We start from the raw sequence: 25,315 nt of genomic DNA, 5'->3' as shown, positions 1-25,315 counted from the left end.
TAAACTAGTCTAGTCTAGGATAATTGGTTTTATGCCATGATAACACATTTAATTATTTAATTCCTATTTCAAAAGATGGTCTACATGGTGTCATGAGTGATATAATCTCCATTATTCGTTTGCAGTGTACCACACTAAGGCCTTATTGTCAAATGTAGATAATTTATTAACAATATAAATGTAACAATAACTTGTTTCACCAGTCAATTGGAAACTATAAACAAAAGAAGAGAGAAGTCATAGAAGGGAACCTGTCATCTAGTGACATCTGTGCACTCTTCACAGCAGATGTCATTCAAGTTCACATTCAATATATATATATATATGTATATGTGTGTGTGTGTGTGTGTGTGTGTGTGTATATATATATATGTATATATATATATATATATATATATTTAGATATATAGATTTAGATATATATAGATATAAAAACAAATATATATATATTTATATATATTTGTGTGTGTGTGTGTGTGTGTGTGTGTGTATTTCCTGTGACTTTCGGTGACTTCCTGTACAGACTGAAGGCTGCAGAAAAACTGTCCAACTTGACTATAGCTTTTTGTCTCCTGTTATCCTGCTGCTGCCTGCTCTCATTCGCTTCCAGGTGAGGCACAGTTCATCTCAAATAAGCCTTTGTTTAGCAGCCTTCAGCCTGCACAGGATTTCCGTCCCTCTGAAGATAGATCGACTACAGCTATTATGTTCGCAGTTTTTTAATATGAATGCATTTAGGATCACTGTCTACTAAATGTCACCATCAGCCACACAACATGTATTCTGTTTGCAAAACCAGAACTGTTAACAAAACTTGTAAATCAGACAAAATCAAAATGAAAAGTTCCTATAAAACGTCACATTGTTGAGTCAACATCAGAACTATTCAGCTCTTTGGTCTGGGATCAGACAGACGTTTCCCATCATGCCCCGTGTCATGCAGTCAGTGAAGAGTAACTGCTTGCTCTAAAAGCTGCGGCCACCTCAATCTTGTGAGATTGTCGTTGCCCATATGTGCATGTGTGGAGGAATGAATTGCTGGCAGTTTTTTTCTCTAGAATACTTTGTTGGTGACCCCTGATAATAAAATTTAGGCAAACAGTATGTGTAAGATGTACAAAAAATCCTCCTATGCTTTGACTAAATAATCTAAAGAAAATATGTTTATAGGCTATATTTGTTCAAAAGTAACCACCCAGTTGTTGTTTGTTTATCATCTAAGGTATTTTCATGCTTTGACAGGGATTAACTTGGGTTAACCTGGATCCTGTGCTGTTCTTTCCTGTTTGGTTTGTTGGAGCCACCCAGAAGCACAGCCTGCTATTAAGTGCTGTAAAGCAGGAAGTACTGGTCATTTAGTTTTAGTATTACAATGTGGCAGCAACTGAGGATGTCTCCACAGTCTTGCTGCATCCATCGCTTGAAGACTTGTTAGACGCGTTGTCCGTAAGTGGATATGTTCATTACTGACATATTGATGTGGAAAACGGCGTATTCCAAGAGTCTATGGTGAGTTGTATATTTTATTAGTTGATGGCATACAGTATAATGCAGCTAAGATAACATACTTAAGCTAATATCCTATGTATTGTGATTGATTATTTCATCAGTTACTAGGTTGACCCTGTGGAGTTAGGTTTCTGGAAGCAATGAGTGCACAGAGAACACGTGTCATGAAGCAGGGCTCGGTTCAGCAATGTCCTGAATTGATTCTGACCGATATATTGGTTGGCTGATATTGATCTGTCACAGGTATATCTGTTCAGCATGTATGTTATCTGATATGGGCTGGTATGAAAACTTCTTTTTTGAAAAGACATTTAAATGCAGAAAAAGATGCTCTAATTATTAGATGTCAATGTTGGTTACAGAACGAATGGGATGAGCAGGGAACAAAAACAGCTTGTGTCAAGTGAGTCAAGGTTAGATAAAAAGGCTATGTTCAGGGTGTGATGATGACTGAATGTTACAGAGACAGAAAAATTGAACAACAGCCCAGTCCTTTTATACTGAAAGGACACCTAAACTTAAATTGGATATTTTGTCTTTAAAGGGGCTCGGTGGAACGTCTTGTGCTCGAAGCCAGTTGTTAGATTATGTTAACAGTCTCCATTTCTAAATTAACGTTAGAGTAGCAGTCACACACCAGATTCATGCCACACACTAGCTAGCTAACAGCTAACAGTTAACTGTTGCTTTTTCTTCTTTTTCCATTATATGGTGGTTGGCAACCAGTGCTAACCGCAATTAACATTATAGCATATTACATTACCACCACCTACGACAACAAATTGATAATTTATTCAGCCAGGATAAGATGTGGATGAGGTGGGGATAGTGACAACAGCAGCAGCAGTCAATATACTCTAATAACCACTATGTTGTTTAGCAGTTATGTGCTGACGTGTCAAACGATTCAGAACGGTGTTCACACGATGTGCAGTATGCATGTGGGAGCACAAGCGTTTCAACTTCCTGAACCGTCACCACCCTGAATGTCAATTCTTGAACCAAAACAGGAAGTGTCTTTGATAGATATCATACCCTGCCCTATCTTCTAGTGCTAAACGCATAGTAGTGGGATGTTTATTTTCAGAGACACAGGCTATGTTCAGACTGCCAGCCTAAAACTGTTTGTTTTTGGCATTTCCAGATTGTATCCAGATTCTAGGAAGTCTAAAAGCAAAAAAAAGCAAAAAACAAACACGTGAAATGTGATTTTTGCAAACCAGACCCAAACTGTATTTGGAGGTGGTTTGATGTGTGATTCTAGTCATATTAGATTTCAAAGTGTCTCTTGCGTCGGTTTCAACATGACACACAACGATGTCAAATGAACCACAGAGCATCAGATCAGCTGAGCAGACTCCATGCAGCTACTAGCAGAGCAGTATGGAAGACAACACAGGCAACAACAGCCTGTGGACAGTCAGGCTGAAACATCATCTACCCCGCGACTTGACAATGTGATTGTCTGGGGAGAGAGATAAAGGATCTCCATTTCTCATGCTGTTGGAAAGCTGCGTCACCATCGTACTTAGTGACTGACGCCTTTGTCGTTACCAAAGCAACCAATGAGGATAGGTTGGTGATGGCTGTAAACAAGACTACAATCTAATTACTTGCTAAGATTAGTGTCTTTCAGATCTGATTTAAGGAACAAATATGATTTGCCTGCACTCTGAGCATACAGTAGCCACAGAGACGAAAGGCAATCCAAGTACAAGAGCACACAGAGTTGCATATAATGCCGTGGTGGAATGCATCATTTCTGTGGACCAAACAAAAAGTGGAAAGTGTTTTAGACATGCTTGATTCAAAATCTTGTCATACTAAGAGCAGTCCTTGGTCTATTGTCTGCAGTAGGCGATAAGACTCAGGAAACTGAGCATGGCCTTAGGAATTTCAGTTGGAGGCACTTCCTGTGTGGGAAATACAAGCAGCAAACGCTTCCCCTTAAACAGCCAAAAGCCCATGTAGTGTATCCTGTCTGCACCATTGTTGTTTTGACAGGACACTTTGACAGTTCTTTCGTCGCTGTGGTGAGTAATGGGTCATCTAATAGAACCTGGTGGTGGCGCATAAGTAGGCAATGTTGTTTTAACTACAGCAGCGCCACTGTGGCGTCAGTTAGGCCATGTGGAGGATCAAGCCTCCAGCAAGAGCGGTAGGCTTTGAAGTAGGCCTGCACGATATGAGGAAAATCTGCGATGTGCGATAACACTGTTCAATATTGCGATGACGATATAACTTGCGATAAATAAACAAATATTGAAGTTTGCATATTATTAACTATACAGTTAATAATAGTGTTTCCGCATTAATAGGTACACTGCTAACATAGACCCCAAACATTGAATAGCCAATGTCCACTGAATAAAGAATGAAATAAATTATTTCGAACATGCTTTTATTGAACAAACTGCACATGAATACCCAACCAATTAAGCAGAACATTAATTTAAATAAGACATTATAACTATATGAAATTAAAGTTTAATTTCCCCTGCTCCCTTTAAACTATTTTCTTGTAAACTCAACCAAAACATCTCTTACCATGCAGAGTTGAAATAAATAAAACATCCAGGGGGAAACAACTTAAATAATTAAATAAATATAAATTAAACATGGCACTTTAAATTAACTGTAATATCTCTCATCACAATCATCAAGGCCCTTGACTCTGCCTAACAAGGTGCAGAGATCTGTAGTATGAGGGACAAAACTGAAATAGAGTAGGGCCAGCCCACTAAATCAAGAGAAAATAAAATCAGGAAAAAATATCTACCCGTTAGGGCAAGTTACAACCTTAGTTATTCCCTTAACACAAGTTCTTGGCCAAGAAAACCAGCATGTTAACTTTGTTAGGTTGTTACCACATTCCCAGATGTGCTGATGTGCTCACACAGTACCTGTCATTGTAACACGTTGTAACAGTCAGTTATTTAATGTAGTGGCACTAGGTGGCGCCTCCTTTTGTTTAGTGGGTAATGTAACCTGTACGATGAAGAAGAGCAGGTGTACTTCCGCTCCCCGTGAGAAAGGATACCGCTAACAGAGCGAAGACTTCCCTTTTTATTTTGTGAAGTGTTGGTAGAAGAACCTCGGCCTGTGTTCATTTGCATGTATGCCTGTAACATTAGTGCCGTAGAGACCTGGCATGGTGCGGTCAGTGTTATGAATAAAAGTGCCGTGCGGAAACCCCCACATGTTGCCTGCCGTCTCTTGAGTAACCAGAGCAACCTCACTAAAGTGGACCATCACCTTCCCCTTCACCAGCCCACGTTACAACGTCGTCTCTCCTGAATCCAAAATAAGCTGTTTCTTTTCACCACAAGGCCTTCGTCGACCATTGTCATCGCTTTTTTCTCCTCCCTCAGCCATCATAACCTGGCAATCACCACCAAACTGATGCCGATTAATTTTGTCAGGGTAGCTAACGGCTAGCTGGGGCTTCATCTGATTGGCCTTTGTAAACAGGGCTCCGTCTGATAGGCTAAATGTTAGCATGCTCATGGCGCATGTAAACAAAATGATTTTTCTTATTCATCGCGTGTCAGGCAGTCTTTTGCGATGTGTTAATCGCAAATGTTCATATCGCGATGACGATGAAAATTCGATTTATCGTGCAGCCCTACTTTGAAGCTAACTTTTTGCAGTGGCCAAACCATGTTATCACAACTTCTGATGTTAAATCCACAACAATAAAAATGCTTCCTTTTTTAGGAATATCAGTGAGGATGGATGGAACATCAGGATCAATAAATGGCAATGGTATGATTAAGTCATTAGCCCCTTTCACAACAAAGACTCACTTCTACACCGCCATTGTTTTTTTTCACTGAACCAAGAAGCCCTGGTATAATGCTGCTCCAGTCTGCTACTATTCCCACTGGCAGATCAGAGGCGGAACCAAACTGTCCCCCTATTCTGCCTCTTTAACATTTATTATTATTTATTATTATTTTCAGTTGGCGAGGCAGAATAACGGCACAATACTCTCGACTTGAAAAAGCAGTGTAAAAGGGACTTTTGATAGCTCTGTGGTCTTGACTAACGATACCATCACTTTCTATTCCAGCAATGCATCAATGACTGGAGCTGATCCAGTTTTCATTTTAAGCAGAAATAGATTATAAATTGTTAATAGTGCAATCGAGTACACTTAGGCTTGAGAGATGCTTCATAATGAGTGCACTCAATCTATCCTTCATCTGTGCTATGTAGAGCAGGGCTATTCAATTACAAATTCAGTTGGGCCAAATTTTAAAATCAAGAAATGTAGCCGGGCCTGACATGTTAGGTGCCCAGTAAGCAGCTGGTAATGACAAATTTCAAACCAATACAGATCAATGTGATGAAAATTATGCACTTTTTATTAATAGTCTCCCTTTTAAATTTGGTAACATGACAAAGGCACATCAAAAAGTACATCAAACACAATAACAGCTGTAATTGAACAGAACCTGTGGTAGGAGAAATATGTTTTCACAAATAAAATAAGAGTGCATAAAAACAAGATGTGCACAGTTGTAGAAATAACATTTGTTTCTGGCTAATGTGAACTTGGCACATTACAAAGTGTATTTAACTGAATAAAAAAAGAACTGTCAAACATATGAATGAAACTAAATCACACATCTACTACTACAGTTTGTTTTCAATCACCACGTGTGATTAGGAAACTGTTTTTAGTTACACATCCCACATTACCCCGATGACTTTCTCAATGGGAAAAGTGACTTTTTTTGTTCTGAACAAGAGCAGTAATTTTTGGCTCATAAGATGTCAGTGCAATTCAAAGACATTGGTGAAGAGTGCTGTCAGCCAAGGAACAGCGAGTGCTGAGTTCATGTGTGAGAAGCTTGATTCACATGTGTATATTGATCCAAACATACTGAGCACGTGGATGGCTACTTTTTGACTGTTGGGGAACTGGTGCCTGTTGACATCGCTCCAAAACTTCACAGGTCCCTTTGTACGAAGCTCTTGTGCCATAGTTAGGGATGACTGCAAGTCCACAAGTTCCACCACCTCCTTTGCTCTGGTGGATATGTCCCCTGCTGTTGCAACAGTGAAAGGGTCCCTGGCAAAGCCCATTACTTCTGTGGCCAGAGCAAATCCATCCAATCGACTGGCAAAATTCTCTTTCAACCTCGCAATGAAATCTGTCATCACATCTGTGATATGTGCCAGGGATGACATGCTTTTGCGTAGTGTCAGAAAATGCAGCATTCTGCCGGTGCTCAAGTCTGTCCCGAAGAGGTCCAGTTTGACTTGGAATGCGCGCATCTGTTCCACAAGATCAGTGACATTTTGTCTCTGCCCTGTGTTCCCACATTTAACTCATTCAGGTGTTTGAATATGTCACACAGAAAACAGACATCGGCCATGAAGTTGTCGTCCAGTGTGTGTTTCAAGTGTGCTTCCGCCTTTTTTTGCTTGCTGCTGTGGAGGAAAGTTGTAATCTCCTCTCTGAGATCACAGAAACAGTCCAGTGCTTTACCTTTGGACAGCCACCTGACATCATTGTGCAAAAGCAGGTCGTGGTGCTCAGCAGACATTTCTGACAGCAGCTTGCGGAACAGGCGATGTTGGAGGCTTGATGTGGAACAAATAAAATGAATTGTAGCCATCACACTGTCCATTGTCGTTTTAAGCTCCCCGCTAAGTTTTGCACACAACACTGTCTGATGCACGATGCATTGTAAGGATGTTATCTGGGGTGCAACAGCGGACCAACGTGCTGCCAATCCACTTATTTTACCTGCCATGGATGTGCCCCATCTATCACAAGCATGGACACACGCTCCATATCCAGGCCATTGTCTTTTGAAAAAAGTTGAAATCTTCTCATAGACTACCTCGCCAGTTGTGTGTCCTTCTAACGGCAGTAAGCCAAGCAGTTCCTCTTGGAAGCATTTGATGTCAAAAAAAGGGACGTATAAGCAAAATTGTGCAGTATCAGTTCTGTCCGTGGACTCATCTACTACTATAGACATGACATCGGCTTTCTTCACTTCATTCAACAGTGTTTCAAATACATCTGTAGCTAGAATTTCAACCCTGCGAATGTTTGACGTGTCTGACGAGTAGATTTTCAATAACAGATGTCACACTCGTTTTCATTTTGTCGTCATTTATGACTTGGGCCATCCACGATGGCCAGCATACAATCTATCACAGTTTCAGAGTCAGTAAATGGCCTTTTCGTCTTCGCCAAAATCCACAAAACATGGAGGGAAGCAGCTGTAGCTCTCTCTTGAGCTGTGCATGTCCGCACCATCATAGTACAGCTCCGGTTGTAAGATGCAGTCAAACTCTGCACTTTCACCGCTCTCTCCGGAGATCCCTCTGGGAAGTTAGTCTGGAAAGTCGGGTGTTTCTCGATGTGGTGCCTCCGGATATTGTAATCTTTGAGTACCCCAACGCACTCATGGCATATTAAACACATGGATTTGGCGTTTGAACTTGATGGTAAAATGAACAAGTATTTGTCAGCCCAGACAGGATTAAATCAGCGGTTTTCATTGTCAATTTTACATTTCAGAGTTGAAAAGGAAATGTTTTAGACTGGGTATCTTGGCACTACTTCTGACAGCACCGCTAGCCACGCTTCAAAACAACGCGCTGCATTGTGGGTAGACTGTTGCTAGGCTACGCGGAGTGTTGCATTCACGGTCTGAAACACTTGAGATGTCTTGCGAAACAAGTTGCCCTCTCCATCTCTTCAATTCAATTCAATTCAGGCGGGCTGGACCACAGGCTGGGACGCTCGGGGGGTTGGTCCTGGGCTGCATGTGGCCCACGGGCCGCTAATTGAATAGGCCTGGTGTAGAGGCTTCAAGGATGCTGAAACTTGAGATAGGTATGGTGGTGAAGGAGGAGCTGCTGTATTTACTTGAACACACAAATAGTGGACTGAAGTGTGATGTGATTGGTTGTGTAATGGACTCATTGGAGTTTTTCAAAGACAACAAAACAATTGTTTTAAACTGTTGAGGCTAATACCATATCAGGATCAGGCAGCAAGTCTGTGGTGAACATCTGAGGGCCTTGTCAACTAGCCAGTATTTCTCTGGACTTGTGGGTTTTTTCCATTGGCATTTTTTGCAGCCCCGAACCAAACCGCGTCATGCTGATTTGTGTTTCCATTACCAGTTTGACCAAGTTGAGATGTGTCCAACATTACCAAATAGATGCGTGACATCTCGCGACCACAGCAAACTCATGACCCTCTTTTCCCCCCACAAACACTCGCAACTCACATCTGCAGGAAACCAGAGAGAAAGATGCTCTTAAAATGTTATTGTGTTGAGCTCTCAGTTCTTTTCTTGGCTTCTAACTGAATCTCTGTGATTTGAAGTGTAGTTCCTCTCCCTGTACGGTACTTTCAGACATCTGCTGCACTTTACTGTTTCATCATGTTTGCTTCCACCTTGTTCAGGAGTCGTGTTGCTGCTTTATAATTAAAGCATTTTAAATAACTAAATAACATCTAGGGATGTAACGGTATGAAAATTTCACACCACGGTAATAGTGACCAAAATTATCACGGTTATCGGTATACCGCGGTATTTTTAAAATGTCTTCAAAATGTTGAAAAAACACTGATACACTGATAAATTTAAATAATTTCACCAAGATTTATATTTAAATAGATTTATTATATATTAAAAGGCTTAGGGTATAAGCAGCCTGTTTTTGAAATGCGTCCTTTAATGTCTGTGTTACAGAGGTAGAATGAGATGTACTGGCAGTAGCACTCGATTGGCCAGCAGACCCTCTCTGTGAAAAAAATGAATAGAAAATGTCATTATTAATTATTACTGTCATTGTTACTTAATACTAAGGGTGCAACCAACAGATCACAAAACTCACAATCTAGATCATATCACTTTTGTGAGAAACAGGTTGGATAATCTTTTAGATCAAAACAAAAAGGATTATTGTTAAATTAATTATGAATACTCTATTTTGGCTCTTATCTCTATCTAGACACTTGTTATATTCACCATTTTATATTATTCTTTATATATAGTCTATTCTACAAATAATCCACAAGTATATATTTCTGATATTACTTATATATATTGGCTGTCTGTCTCTGTCTGCTTGCTCGTCTGTTGTCAATGGACTCGGTCAATCTGATTGGTCAAATGGCTGCTGAGCCACAGGTAGACGCTGCTCCGGTGAACGGAGCTGAGATGAAAGTCAGTCATCTCAGTCAGTTTGCATTCACTAACTCAGTCCACTCAGTACGTGTTTGTCTCAAATCCTCCTCACTGCAGCTCTGCATCAATATTTGGGGAATTATTAGGTCAACTTTAAAAAGTGAAATCTACAATTAATAAGCGGTTCAGATAACGTGCCAAATCACGGATCAACTTCGTTCAGTTATAGCACTATCTGGTCAGTTTACATTAGTGACAACAGCAAATTAGACAGAGAAAACTCGACATACACACATCATTCACCTGAGCTTAAGGTTTATTTACCTTGCATTCGCTGAACAGTTGAGGGCGATGGTCGCGCAAATGAGTAAGTAAATTGGACGTGTTGCTGCCCCTCGCAACAACTTTCTTCTTGCAGCTCCTGCAGATAGGGCTGCCATCCTCGACCAGCTGTCCCTGAGCATTCTCATAATAACCAAAATACGTCCAGACTTCAGATTTGGTTCTCTTTGAAGGCGGAAAAATGCCTTGAGGGCCGCTACTATCACGTCCTCCCTCCGCCATGTCTTCTTCACTACATAACAAGCGCACGTTGCACGCTGCGCCTGCGTAGGGAGACTTGGATAAAGGATCTCGCGAGTTTTCCACACCGTGGTTATCGACCGCGTCGGTTACCATGGTAATTAAAACTTAAACGGTAACCTTCACCGTCGGGAATTTTACCGTGGTTTACCGTGACACCGGTAACCGTTACATCCCTACATAGGACTTTGTCAGCAGCCCGCTGGGCTGGGCTGACGTGCGAGTCAAACGAAGTCAAGCTGAGCCAGCACATGTGTGCGGAAAAGCCCCATTAGAGTTGAGACCATGGTTTATAGGCTGGCATGTTGTCAAGTTTAAAGCAGATGTTTTGTTTGTCTCAGTTGTTCGTGCTTGCAAAAAAACAAAACAAGGATCATCACAGGACACTACAGGCAATGCGAAAGTCTTTGGACATTTAATAGGAACCCTATTAATTGTTTCAGATTTGATAAATGCAGCTGAAACTGACAGTTTTTCATAGAAATAGATAAACCTGTAGCTCCTGTATCTACTAGAAAAATGCTGCAAATGTGAAGGCTTTTTATCATTTCCACACACATGTAATCCACTTCTCCTCTCCCGTTTACTATCTACTGATATCTGCCTCTAAAACCAAACTCCTGGTAGCTTCCTCTACCAAGCCAACTAGCTCCTCCCTTCTAACCAACATCCTGACCAATTCCCCTTTAACTGCCAGTCAATGTTGGAAGCCACAGGAGAAATCTTTGACTTTGTTCATGTGATCATTCTCAGGATTGTCCACCCATAGCCATTAAAGGAAAAACACTCTGTGTCTGCCCTGCATGGCAGTCTTCTTCCTCCTGCTCTTCTTTCTTATTTTCCTATTTCCATAATTCCTCCTGCATTCTCTTGTCTAATTCTTCAACCTTTTTTTTTTTTTGCCAAATGTATGTTTCTCGTAGAAGATGTTCCTCCTATCCTGCAATGGCTCACACTATCCTCACATTATCTAACTCTGGGGAGAATGATTCTTCCCAGCCTGACAAATTGTCCACAAAAGGATCAGTGTAGAATCTGCCACAAACTCGTATTTTGGAGTCTCATTTGGATCAGGAACATTTGCTCTGTGATTTGCCTATTCCTGTCTCCTACAGAAACTCTTCAAGAGGTCAAGTCAGATACTGTGTCACCAGGTTTTTAAGAGTTCAACTCAATCTTATATTAAAACTGAGAAATGAAATAAAACTGTTTCTCTTTCTATGGAAACACCACTTCCTGTTTTTTATGAGCAGCCCTTCTGACAAGGGGCTTCCAGCTCAGTATTATTGCTGATGTTGTAACCATAGATACAGTAAGGTCCAAAAGTCTTAGTCCACTAGTCACAATACTTCTACATTGCATTTGTTCTGAATGAAATATAAGTGCAGCAATATCATCACAACAGTGCAAGATGGCAGTCACAAAACGTTGTTGGATGTAGTTGAGATCAAAACATAGGCCAACTTGGAACCGATGCATGCTGAGTACGCATTAATATTGTGGTAAGACTACTGAGTAGTCATGTGTAGCATTAGCATGAGCATTTGGCCTGTTTCTGGAAACAAATGTGTATGTAGCCTTTGATGCAGGGAACAGGAATGTCTACCCTGAAAGGCAGGAAAACATTGTGAAATGAAAAAATCTGAGTCAAATTAAAGCAAGTAAACACTTAATTACTGACTCCAAAACCAGTGTATAATCTCTGGCTTCCTGCCGTGAAAGGACACTACCGAGAACTCCGAGAGCCTTTGAGCAAGAAAACACTTGATCTGAGGAAGTCCCTTTGGCTCCAGAGAAATAGCCCAGATCTGTCGAGTAATAACTCAGCTACTGCAGAGATCCCTTTTACTGTTCCACATTTACAAGCAGGGTGTAGACCAGGATCAGCTAAGCAAAATCCAAACTTCTGCCTGTTAGTGTGTCATCTATAGTCTGTTTAGCTTCAAATAATCTTAGACTTTACATCTAACCCTGTCATCATCTCTTATAGCAGTGATTTGGGTGTTTTTGTAGGGGTATAGTATGTGTGTGAGAGAGAGTTCTAGCAAACACTTTAATCAGCTGGGAGCCGATGCATCATCGGGTGTTAACAATCCCCAGTTACTGTGCCTGTATGCAGGCGTGGAAATAATGAATTACATTTATTTTCTTACTGTAATAGTCGTTTTTTGTGTGTACTTCATTATGAAAAATGTGTAATTTTACTTTTACTTGAGTATTTTTAATCACACGTACTGTACTTAGCTACATTTTAAGTTACATCTGTTACAGATTAAGTTCAAAAGTCACATGAAAAAGTTTGGCTGTCTGCGAGAATGGAACAAAGAAAGGAGCCAGATCAGCAGCTGCAGCAGAGGAGAAGCTGCTGGTGTGTTTGCAGCTGCAGGAGAGCAAAGTTCTCAGCAGACGCTCCAGAAAACATGTATGTTCAATGAGTTTCAGGCCTAGTAGTTTGTGAACGGTACAAAAATGCACAACAGAGTAATGAATTTAAGGATAGTGTCATTATGGGGTAATGGTTAGCATTATTGTACCTCAGCATAGTTTAACAAAGGGTTGTACCTTCTTTATGAGTTATTTAATGCACCACCCAGTGAGCATGCCAAGTGACCTAAATCAAACACCCATGACTTTGCATGAAAAACTGGTGCATGCTGAACTCTGAAATGCTCGTGGTGGATCCTCCAGTGAGTTCTGCATTCACTGTGCAACTTGTACCTTCAGTGAGGTGTGTGAGGACTTTATACTGTTTTTGACAATAATCCTTGACACAGTTGTGACTACTCAGCTAAAAATATCAGAAGACTTTGAGGAGGACTGGTTATAGTGTTTAATTTATCAGCTTAATAATACTTGTTGCACTCGCCTTGGTGTCCATAGACTTCTTGTTTATTGTCTGAATTTTGTCCTCTTCCCTGGGTAATTCTAGTTGAAAATGTTTACTGATGTACATTGTATAATTTGTTGAGAACAAAATGACGTAGCAAAAGTCAATGGAAACCAAAATCATCAACCCATAAATTAATTCTCCACTCCATGAAATACCTTCCACACATTACTCTGGCGATAGGGTTAGAAAATATGGGCTACCGTTAAATCATTGCAGTCACGGGGTAATGTTAAACATTTGAACAGCTGATTTTACCGGAGGCTGACAAGTGTGGCATTCAAGTCACATTTAGTCTCGCATTGCCAGACCTCTCTCATCTGACCCGTTTTCAGTTTATTCTCCCCACAAGTTATCTAGTCTCGATTATACAATGCAATACCATCACCTTGTCCACGATAGGGACAGGGCACTGAAGGCCGCCAGGCAGGCAGGAAAAGAAACCATTCTGTTAACGTTACATTACTTAATACTGTACTTACCAATGTGGCATTGTCTCTTTCAAATAATTCAGTCACCTAACTATCCATCCATTATTAAATGAAATTGCACACTTCAGGATCCTCCTAACCCCGGGAATATGCACAAACATTAATGGTGCATGGTGCAAAACGCATTGTCTATTGTAAATAGAACAGATTCCAACGATGTAATCCACTAAATCACACGTTTCCAGATCTCGTGTCTTGTTATCAAACAAACACTTTGTGTGTCCTGCACATCTCTAAAGTTACTATATCTATGTTACAAAGCCTGAGTTTCACTGTAACTTATCCCCAAAAGGGTGGGAGGTACTAGGGGGAGAGACAGGGCCCTAATGTTCAGTTCAACAGTTCTGATGAAGTTAATACCAAAGATTAACATGCAGGAGTTAACATGCAGCAATGGTGGATGGAGAGGATGGAATTGAACCTGGGCCACTGCTGAGGAATATTGGAGCACATCAGACAACATAAAAGCAGATACCGATATATCTGTGATAGGCCAATATCAGCCAATAATATCGGCAAATCGTTATATCATTTGGTTTTAGCCCCACTTCTTATGTGAATTATTAAGGTTAATATTTTCTCAGCTCCTGGGGTTTTTGTTTTTGTTTTTTACAAGTAGACATGGTCTTGATTATATCTTATAGGTCTGTATAGGAAGGCTTACATGTTTTTAAGTTTATGCGCCATGTTGCGAATAGTTTCTTAAGAATATCTCATTGATAGCTTGATATTTTCCTGAAAAATGTCATTACTAATTGTAATAAATATAAGTTAGATTTTTGTAGCTACTGACCAGCTTGGGTGATCTCTTTATTCCCAACATTATCTGTAAACGCTAGAGCCCTACTGAAATATTGGTTGCCTGATATTATTTGCTAATATTGGCTTATCACAGATATATCTGTATCGTTGTATATGTTGTTCTATATGCACTGATATGAAAACTTTTTATAATGCAGAGAAAGATGCTTGGGGTAATTTAAAATTGTTAAATCTCTAGCGAAGTTTACTGTTTCAGTTAGTTTGTAAAGTTTATTGTTAATCTATAAAATACCCTGCCTCTGTTACATTTCTGTCACAAAATAACCACATTTGATGGGTCATTGCCGATGTATTGCAGTTATCCATAGAAGATGTCTTCGCCTCACTGACATGAGTCTGCAGGTCGAGGTACTTCTGATGATTAGTAAAAAGCAGTAGGCTAAAGTGTTAAGTCTACACCTTGTGGTCGATCCAAGTTAGTTTCGGCTGAAAGTTTACAAGAGTGCATTCCTTTTAAATCCCCCTCTCCTCCTCTGCCCACTTTCCTCCCTTTCTCCATGTGGCCTCTGTGTGACGTATGCTGTTGCGTAATACCAAGGGCTGAGGCTAAGTGAGTGAGAGGAAGTGGGACTACTATTGAAATGCAGCGGAGGTTTTGACCTAGTCTTTTTTTTTTTTTTAAGCGGCCGTGCCTGTAAGAGACGATAACCATATTGAGGCAGCCTTTTTTTGGCTCATGGGAGTGTTTAACAAGATAAGACAGAAACAAGACGAGATGTTGGTTTTAGCTGTGAGTGCTGTCTGTGATCACTCCCCTCAGAGTCGATGCCTGGAAGTGAAGCAGAAAACTTTCCTGTAAACCAGTGGGAAAATTTTCAGCATCACTGTTGGATGTTCTCACCGTCTCTCCAAATGAATCTCTTCAGAGGTAAGAAACATATGTTTCAATTTATCTCAGTATATTTGAAGTTTCATTTTATACACATGAGAACTAAATGCTGTCACTAACCATTCTAATAGATATGAGGTACTTGTATTAAACGTTTCTTTTTCCATTTCAAGCTGTTTTATACTTCTGCTCCACTACACTGCAGATTGAAATATTGTACTTAGTACTCCATGACTTTTCCTTAACTTCAGTTAACTTTAGTAAACCTTTAACTTAACTTTAGTTACTGCATACTTTCTCCATTCCATTTGCATCCAAAACTTTACTTGAGTGAAAATAGAAAAGTGTTAGCATCTTCAAGTACCGAAACTGAAACTACTCATTGTGCAAATATTGCAGCTGGTGGGGCTAATTTGACTGTGCATTCTTTATTTATAACAATACATTGTAATTTATTTGTCGCTTACATTTTGTATTAATCTGATTTTGCACAGTAACTAGTAACTGAAACTTTAGAATAAATGTGATCAAGGGAAAAGTACAATATTTGCCTCTGAAATGTAGTGGAGAAGAAGTAGCATTAGTAGCATTAAACTCAAGGAAAGTATTTGTACCTCAAAACTGTACTTAAACACAGTATTTGAGTAAATGTACTTGGTAAATTTCCACCACAGCCTGGGAGATGAGGTGGAAAGCCTTTATCAGGGTAAACTTTAGACTTACAGCATTTTTGTCTCTTTTGCAATTGAATGCACAATTTATTTCACAATCTGTAATAAGAATAAATAGATAAGTTATAAGTTCTAAATTAGTTATTTGAATGTATCTTGAAGCACAGTGAATGTTGCAATTGATCTTTATCTCATATAATAATGTGTTATCTGCAAAAGTATCTTATGTTTGATGTTTGGTATACATCCAACGTAGGATGGGCCATATGTTTGGCATAACACAGAAGTAATAGTAGTTAGCTAACTATAGTGATATAGCACTCAGAGAAGATCCATTCCACAAACAAGTACTTTTACTTTTAATACTTAAGTACTTTTTCCAGTTGATACTGCTTACTACTTTTACTGTTAATTCTTTTATTCAAGTACAAATTTCCCTCAAACTGTATTTGGAAAAATAACTACTATATGAAGGAAATTTCTCTAACACTGGTTTGGCTGCAAATTTAAGCTCAGTTTCTGCCTTTAGGGAACAGTGGTCCATAGACAATCTGTGGCTTCTGAAACATGAGACCTGAATACTGAAAAAACACCCTAATTTTTTCTTTTGTTTGTTTCTGCACCAAATAGCATTTTTTCTTGCTTTTCTTTCCCCAAGACTGTACTCCTTAAATTAAGTCTTAAATTAAGTCTTAAATGGCGTACAAAGATCAGATTGTCTGCTGTAGCAAGGCCGGATTAAAAATCGGGCAATTCAGTCAGACAATTTCATTTGTTCACATTTGGCGGACATTGACCATCTGCTGTCAGTGGGAAGGGCAAAAGATAAAGACTCAAACTACACCAATCAGTCACAACATTAAAAGCACAAACAGGTGACGCTGATCATCTTGTCTGGCGTGGCAGTGTGCATTGTCCCGCCATCCGGGTCTGCCATTGCTGTGGGGAGGATGTACTTTATCTAAAAGTGTGTTTGTGTGGGTGGTGCATATCAAGTGGCATCCACATGAATGGCAGGACCCAAGGTGTCACAGCAGAACATTGCAATTTAACAAGATTATCTAGGGTATTCACTGGACCTGTTAATCCCTTTGTTGTGGCTTATCCGCGTACACCCAGAGGCTGTGAACCAAGCACATGTATCAGTATCATTTATGTACCAAATTATATATACCTATTGGTATACTTATCCACTACTGCAGAGACATGCTCACCTTGGTATGCCTCTGAGACATAGCAACCTTGGTATGTCACTGCAGTGACAACATAACAAGCTAATGCCTCGGCCTTTGTAACCCCAACTGTTGACTGGATGTTATAAATAGTTTCCATTTTTATGTATGTATATACATATATAAAAGTATTTGACTAAATTAAATTTGACCTGATAATGGCTCTAGATGATTGATGATTGATGATGACATTTCAATTCATCCTGAGGTAAACATGAATGGTTGTACCAAATTTTGCATTGATCATTCCAATAGCTGTTGTGACCTTTCGTCAAAACCACTAATGTCAACCTAGTGGTGGCACATGGCACATGGTTTGACTTGTTGGTGGCGCTACAGAAAAGTCATGGTATCACTAAATTCCATACCACAATTCATGGCAATCCATCCAGTCGTTGTTGAGACAATTCAGTGTGGACCAAAGTGGTGGACCCGCGCTGCTAGTGTGGCTAAAAAAGAAAAGAGACTGCATCATGATCGTTGCATCACTGCATTTACAGAAATACATTTGAATAATAGTGAAGAACTGTAGTTAGCAGAAGGACGCAAGTATTTCTGATCTGTGGAGTGAGACTGAAAACAGATGCCAGTGCATTTGCTCTAAAAGTTAGTTTACATAGTGTGGTATCAGATTGTAAAAGACTGCAGTGTCCAAATGTATTCAAATATTGACATTATGTCGCAAAGGACATTTGTACAGAGAGCATTTCGCAATTGGGTTCAAGTTTTTCGCAAATGAAATTCTTATTCTGAGCATAACAAAGTTTCACTTCGTCTTTTTATTCTATTTTCCAATCCAGCGCCAGAGGAACTGGTCTCAGTGCTATGCTGCAGCCACAGTTGAAGACTGATCACTGATCATGAAGGTCAGAGCTTGTCATAAAGCGGAGATCAAGTATACCGCCCTCTTCCTCTTTCTGGCTTTGGCTGTCCTTATCTTTGTGCTGCATAACATCGAGACCCTGGAGGTGAGAGCTTGGTTTTAGTGGGACCACTTGAAGAGTTAGACCCTGTTTGAAATGTTTATATTGGTCGGAATTCAGAATATTGTTTCCAAATATTTGCATATAATAATAAATGCAGTTTGAGTTAAATATATAATATTACATTTCTGCATTTAAATGTCCAGAAAAGACCAGACCTTTGCTATATTTGCACTTGAATGTTAATATTCAAACCCAGAGAAATACATAATCTTCTCCAAAGCAACAGTGCATTTCATTTGGAACCTGTCGCTGTAACTCCCACAAGAGGCTCAGGAATTGAGGAAGGAAGTTGGTTATTTAGACTAAACACAATGTGAATAACACTTTCAAACATGACCTCATCCTTGAACATTTCTGCCTGAGTCCCAAAGAATTTCATTGGATCGGTTGGTTGTTTTGCAAGGACCTCCTATGATCCCACACTACTTACATCTTTTGTTTTGATTGAGAGACACCTAGTGGCACATATCACACACTTGCACACATGTGTTTCTACAGGGTAGTTTTCTTCACAACCCTGAACTGTAATTCACTGACAGCAGAAGCTCCTCTATTTAAAGGATAATGCTGGCATTAATCTATACTTTCCATTTCATTACAAGACCAAAAATGTTCAACCTACTGGTTCACATTCGTTACTGCTAAAGACGTAAATCTCAACAAATGTGTAGTTTTTAAAAGCCAGTGAAGGAATGACTAAATGTGACTTGAGTTGGACTTTAAGTGACTCATTAAATATGACTTTTGACTCTGTATCTAAACAAATGTTGGTGTGTTACAATCATAATTAAATACTTTGTTCAGTTCAAAGCTTAAGATTTCTCCTGAGTCTTCTGCTTCACTTTACTTCTTTTTCCTTTATTGTGATCTCTAAACATTCAATTATTAGTGAAGTGAAATTAGTGAAGTATACTGGCTTTTACTTTGATGTCATTAGTGGAGTTTGTGAAAATAGTCCCTGATGATTTGTACATTTAGTGTGGTTCAATCCAATGTGTATGTAGCAAAATTCAATGCATCTTTTCAGCCATGAAAATATCATTGTCACCATATCAGTATCCCACATTTTCACTGAACAAGACTTTGAAGCCCATGCAAAAGACAAACTTTGGCTTTGACTTCAACATTGAGGTTCTTGCCGTGTGCAACGCAGATTGAGTAGCCTACCTTGAAACTCCTGCATTTCTTCTATTGGTCAGTGTTTAGAACAGAATGAGAATCAAAGTAAAAGTAGGCAAAGGCAAAAATTCCTGTAGCTAGCAGCTAACAGATTGATTTATCAAAAACCAAAAATAGTAATTTTATGCTTTGCGGCACTAAGAATTTTCCTTCTTGTCTTTTTGTTTTATTTAATATTTGCCATCTCTCTTGGCTCTCTTGCCAGGTTTGGTATAAAGTGAACTCCTCCTCTAGCCTCCCGAAACCTACCACAAACCGTCACAGGCGTCATGAATTCTGCACCTTCGAGCCACTATCCCCTGAGGATGCTCAGGAGGAACGCCTTCTACTAGAATCCACAGCTTGGCCTGAAACTCCACTTTTGCCATCTCCTCTTTCCCTGGAGGAGACCAGTGATCCTGCCCACAGCACCTTCATCATTACTCTGGGAAAGGAAGGACGACAATGGCAGATAGGGGACCAGCTGGAGGTCACGATAAAAATATGTGATTTTCAAGGACGTCCAAAGAAGACTGGGGGAGACGTCTTACTTGCCCGGCTGCACAACGTGGGCCTAGGTGCAGGTGTGGCTGGGAAAGTGGTGGATCATCTCAATGGCATATACACTGCTGTTTTCTCATTACTATGGGAAGGAAGCGCACAGGTTGAGGTGATTCTTGACACTGTTATATTACATGTAATTGTACTGTAGCTGTTTGTAATCTATCTTCTAACTGACTGTTTGCTAAGCCCCACTCACCTGAATTACTTTTGCTACTCCTGTTAACTTTGACATGTGCAGTTTGTAATGATAACTGTACTCAAAAGAAAACCTTGAATTCTAAACAAAAGCACGCTTCTCATTCCAAGCTACTAGCACTTTTTTTTTTAGCCGTGGCTAGATAGCTAATTAAGCTAATGTTCAGTCTGTGAGTTGGGTGACAATGATGCCTCTAGATGACTTCTTTTTGTTACCAACTGACAAACTAGTAAAATGATGCTTTTTCTTTATTTGTATGTAAGTATGATAGAAAAAGGTAATATCAGGCTGTTATTATATCCTCACATAATCATTTTTGGCCAATGTGTATGGTGCACATGACATCTCGGACGGGGTTTAACATTAGCCTACTCTTTAATGGTGTGTTCACACAAAGATTATTTGTGTATATGTTTTACTTCACCCCAAACAGCCAGAATATTTTACTGTACATTAGCCATAAGCGACTGTGTGTGTGTGTGTGTGTGTGTGTGTGTGTGTGTGTGTGTGTGTGTGTGTGTGTGTGTGTGTGTGTGTGTGTGTGTGTGTGTGTGTGTGTGTGTGTGTGTGAGAATTCAGTTTTCCCTTTTCTCCTCTCCTCTGTACGGCTCCGGATCAGAGCAGAATCTGATGCGACTTTAGATTTATTTTGCACAATTTAGAAAAAGATATACAGAAATAACAAGGATAGAAAAGAACATACAGGGGGCACCCCAGTAGCTCAGCTGGTAGAGCATGTGACCCACATACAGAGGCCGTGTCCTCGCTGCAGCGGCCCAGGGCTTGGGTCCGACCGACGCCCATTTGCTGCTTTTCATTCCCCCTCTCTGTCATCCCATTTCCTGTCATCTCTAAGATGTCCTATCAAAATCAAGCCTTAAAACGGCCAAAAAAAAAAAAAAATAATAATAATAATAATACACAGTGCAGGAAGAGGCAGATCATTTTAACTGGTGGCGTCATTTGCGCCGTGTCATTCGCATCACCTTTCACAAATAGACACAAATTGCATCAACTTCGTATGAAATCTACACCCGCAACAATTGATTTAGCTTTTATGTGGGAACACACCATAAAAGTATTATCCGGGAGGCTCTCATGCATTGGGGAAATACTACCCAATTGATGTGCTTTTTTTTTTTTTTTTTACATAAATTGTAACAATACAAAACAATGTAGTATAAAATACTTATCTGCCTTTGAAGTAAGACTAGGTTACTAGATAGTAAGCTAGACATTAATGCTAAAATTTGCAGAAAACATGAAAAGAGACGAATAGACTTATTTATTCCTTGCACTTTGCCTCCTTTTTTTTGGTTTTGAGAAGTTAAGAGACCACCCTCCAAGCAGTGCATAGTATCTCCTACTACAGCTGTACAGTATATCCACACCACTTTCAACATTAGGAGGAATCTGAAGCTTGACAGACCTGCCATGATTGCTGAGCTATAATTAGACAACAACGACATCCGCTGTTCGGGTCGGGGTTTAGTGAATGGTCGCTTCTCCAGATAAGTCTGAAGATCAATTTGCTTTAGATCTGAAACAAAGAGTACAGCTTAAGAGGTGAACTGAACATGACCGGACTTTGACATTTTTTTCAGGTGACACTGGTTCATCCAAGTGAGGCTGTCACTGTGCTGCAAAGGCTGAGCGTCGAACAGCCAGACAGGATTTACTTCAACAGTGTCTTTCGCTCAGGCCACCGCTCCCAAACGACTGCCTGTAATGTCTGTTTACGTCCGACCCAGCAGCCGCAGTGCAACTACACTGACGTCCGTACAGGAGAACCCTGGTTCTGCTACAAGCCACAAAATATGAGCTGTAATGCTCGGATCACCCACAGCATGGGACAATTCAAGCAAAACCTCAAGGCCGAGGAAGAGAAGCTCTTTGACAGGCAAGGGAGCGAAAAGATATGAATGGAATCTCGAATAAATGCACACATACACCGGTTCTTGACTATAGGCAGTAAAGATTGAATCTGAAGATGTTGAAAGTTTTAAAGATGATACAGATCAAACTAATCAGTCTAAGTCACACCAAGCACCTCTCCTTAGGCAGTGTATCTTTAGTGTATGATATAATATAATAATGTATATATAAGTTAATCCAAGCTTTCTTAAAAAAAACGCAAGAGAGGAGCGCATGTCAAGCACACTGTTCCATAGAAAATAATGGCTTTACTGGTGACGCATTTCTAGCAATGCGTCTTTTGTGTGATAGGTCACAGCTGCCTGCTGTGTAATAAAATCTTGATGACAGTGATGAGACTCAGTAGAGCTGAGAGCAACTGTAAAGTCAGGTGATAATCATCTGTTGGTTCATCACTGCAAGCCACACATTGGTATTACATAGTCATTGGAACCATTGTTTATATGAAAATGTTCTGTGTGATTTTGAAAGAACTTTCAAGCAGTTGTTTCCCACCAGATTGTTGTGGTTTTAATCTTTAACTTTTTTTAAATTATCTCAGATTTTTGTCCTCCTTCCTTGTATTGATGTTGTTTATGTTGCAATGTGTGTAAGAAATGTTGTATTATCTATACTTTTCTTCAGTCGTGTCAATATGAAAGTTCACATTCGGGCTTCGGGACCTGCCGACATCACTGTGTTGCCAAAAATGGAAGGTAAAGCATCATTTTTAACTACTGCCACCACCGTCCATGATAATATTTCAAAACTGAATTTGTTAGATTCTGTGAAAGTAAAAAAGGCAGGGGAAAAAAATTGTAAACAACTTATCACTTTCTTAGGGGTAGCACTGTACTGTTGAGAGATGTATTCAGGTCACTTTGAGAAGAGTACTGGGAGCATGGAGTGTGAGGTTAAAAGTTTGTGAACATGACACCAGCTGTTCCCAGTGTGTCTTGTTTCTAAGGATGCTTTATACAACACAGGGTTGTATAATGAAATGAAAGCTTGTCGTTCCTTCATGATTCACAAACACAGACCATATGTACAGTTATTTATATACATACACGTATAAAATCAGGAGATAATTCTGTCGTACATTTCTTAAATTTTCATCTGGGCAAATGTAAACAGCAGCAACAACATGGTTACGATAATATGGTCAGCATCTTTTGCATACGATGCAAAAACTTTGCATCGTATGCATGGTTACATAAACTTTGCATCCACTTTCACTGCATTTGAGCAGCGAGCAGCAAGCATCAGTGAAACACCAGAGTCCAGCTCTTATTGTCCTGCCAGAGTCGGGAGTTTGATTGTCAAATATTGAGGACAGAACATTGCTTTAAAGGATTGGGCTGATAATATTCTATATTTTCCATATTGCCATCAAGTCCCATGAAAATTGATTCTACTAACAATCATCGCCTGTGAGGCCTGACATATGTATTCCTCTGCCATGAAGCTCCACTGTTGTTCAAAAACTATGGAAAATAACTCATCAGTGGGCCGCCCTGTTGCACTGAGTGATGTGTTTCTTAATCACAATAACTATTGGCACTGGAGTTTATTTACATACAGTTCAACATACACTTCTGATCACGACAACTGTGTTTTAATCTGCTGTTGAAAATAATCCAACTAATGTACTTCCATTTGAGTTACGTTAGAAACTACAGCCTTTTAAAAGCAATCTTTTTGTGACACATTAGTCAAATTTACATCTTCAATAGTAATCAGTAAACCTAACTCTCTTATCTCTCATCTTACTCTGTTATTGTCAACAACTCTCTTGTTGACAATAATAATAAAGTAAAATAACCTTTCCATTATTCTTTGACTTATTCTCAGGTCAACCAAATGTGGAGAGCAGCCTTGTGAAGTCTGGACCTGCTGGCTATTATTACCAGGGTGTGTGGCATGCACTAGATGGATCAACAGTTCACGAGTTCAACACTGTCACAATAACTCAGTGTCTAAAAGGCAAGGTTGTCTACATGTTCGGAGACTCCACTGTGAGGCAGTTTTTTGAATACCTCAACACTGAACTACCAGGTAGGTGATTCACAAGGATTTCTGGTTACAGTTTGTTTTTTTTTCACCCTGAGGCCTAATCTGTTCCCTCTGTAATACTTTTAGATCTAAAGGAGTTTGACCTGCACAATGAGAGGAAAGCTGGACCTTTCATATCCTTGGATTATAAAAACAACATCTTTGTGAAGTACCGCTTCCACGGTCCTCCTATCCGCATTGTCCCTGTTCCAACTAGTGAGCTGCGTTACATTGCCAATGAACTCGATGGTATAACCGGAGGTTCTAACACTGTTGTCATTTTTTGCATCTGGGCTCATTTTGGCACTTTCCCCATGGAGATCTACATTCGCCGGCTGCAGAACATCCGCAGGGCGGTGGTGCGGCTGCAGGACAGGGCTCCGGACACGCTGATTATCATCCGGACCGGGAATCCCAAAGAACTGACACCTATTGTGGCGCTAACCAACAGCGACTGGCACTCGTACCAGGCCGACAAGGTGCTCAGAGCCATGTTCAAAGGACTGAATGTTAATTTTGTGAATGCCTGGGAAATGACTCTGGCCCACCACCTGCCCCACGACCTCCACCCAAAACCTCCCATCATTAAGAACATGATCAATGTTATCATGTCCTACATGTGCCCTCAAAAGGGCGGCTAGATGTGTGGGAGAGGGCTGAGGATTCAAGAACACACACTGAGTGTACGAGTTTGTTCTGTGTTTCTACCAAGCAGAGACGTGGACTGGAGTCATTGTGACTTGGACTTTAGTCAACTCGAGTCACTGTATCGATGACTTGCAACTTGTCTTGAGAAAAAAACGACTTGGGACTTGCTTGAGACCTAACCAGTGCTGAACACAATGCCCCATGTTTTTGGACTGTCAAGCAGCATTCCGGGTGATACAGGAAGCCACTAGCCATGCCTTTGAAATTCCGGTGTGGTTGTAATTACAGTTAGCTGAGATTTGAGGAAACTCATCTCACTGCTGTCTCCTCTAGGAGAGCCTGTGCCCTGCAAGTTTGACTTCAAGGTACAAGGAACTTCACATGTTCACTGTTCCTCCAAAATCATAATTAATGTTGCTCCAGAACCATCACTGCAACTGACCAACCACTCATGTTGTTGTTCCTACAACATCATTATTACTGCTCCAGGACAATCATTACAACTGACCAAAAAGTCCACAGGAAGCAGGTCCCGGTGGACGAATTGGCCAAGTACAGGTTTGTGTCCTGTGTGGAACTTACTGTTAGATTGTTGACTTGTGATTTTTA

At 40.1% G+C, this 25,315-nt stretch overlaps 1 protein-coding gene across 2 annotated transcripts; it reads left to right on the top strand.

The window, feature by feature from the left end:
• Positions 1 to 1,352: 1,352 nt before the first annotated feature.
• LOC141008041 (NXPE family member 3-like) lies at positions 1,353 to 25,071 on the top strand. Of its 2 annotated transcripts, XM_073480226.1 has the most exons (8): positions 1,353 to 1,509; positions 15,217 to 15,324; positions 17,989 to 18,156; positions 19,559 to 20,002; positions 21,697 to 21,992; positions 22,652 to 22,722; positions 23,858 to 24,061; positions 24,146 to 25,071. In XM_073480226.1, the coding sequence occupies exons 3-8, from the start codon at positions 18,049 to 18,051 to the stop codon at positions 24,697 to 24,699; spliced, it is 1,677 nt and encodes a 558-aa protein (XP_073336327.1). In that variant the 5' UTR covers positions 1,353 to 1,509; positions 15,217 to 15,324; positions 17,989 to 18,048; the 3' UTR covers positions 24,700 to 25,071. The 2 variants fall into 2 exon arrangements, with proteins under 2 accessions (XP_073336327.1, XP_073336328.1); XM_073480227.1 differs by lacking the exons at positions 1,353 to 1,509; positions 15,217 to 15,324 and having other exon boundaries at positions 18,007 to 18,054; positions 24,146 to 24,789.
• The last annotated feature ends 244 nt before the right edge of the window (positions 25,072 to 25,315 follow it).

This window comes from Pagrus major, chromosome 14 (assembly GCF_040436345.1).
Source record: "Pagrus major chromosome 14, Pma_NU_1.0".
NCBI classification, from domain to species: domain Eukaryota; kingdom Metazoa; phylum Chordata; class Actinopteri; order Spariformes; family Sparidae; genus Pagrus; species Pagrus major.
The sequence above is the reverse complement of the archived record's forward strand: the minus strand, read 5'-3'. Positions and strand labels throughout refer to the sequence as shown.

What these genes read in the sequence shown, in the direction of transcription:
- LOC141008041 (XM_073480226.1), top strand. Translation starts at nt 18,049, where the DNA reads ATGAAGGTCAGAGCTTGTCATAAAGCGGAGATCAAGTATACCGCCCTC. An exon ending in GAAGAGAAGCTCTTTGACAG is followed by an intron (nt 21,993 to 22,651) that starts GCAAGGGAGCGA and finishes ACTTTTCTTCAG; the next exon opens with TCGTGTCAATATGAAAGTTC. An exon ending in TGTGTTGCCAAAAATGGAAG is followed by an intron (nt 22,723 to 23,857) that starts GTAAAGCATCAT and finishes ACTTATTCTCAG; the next exon opens with GTCAACCAAATGTGGAGAGC.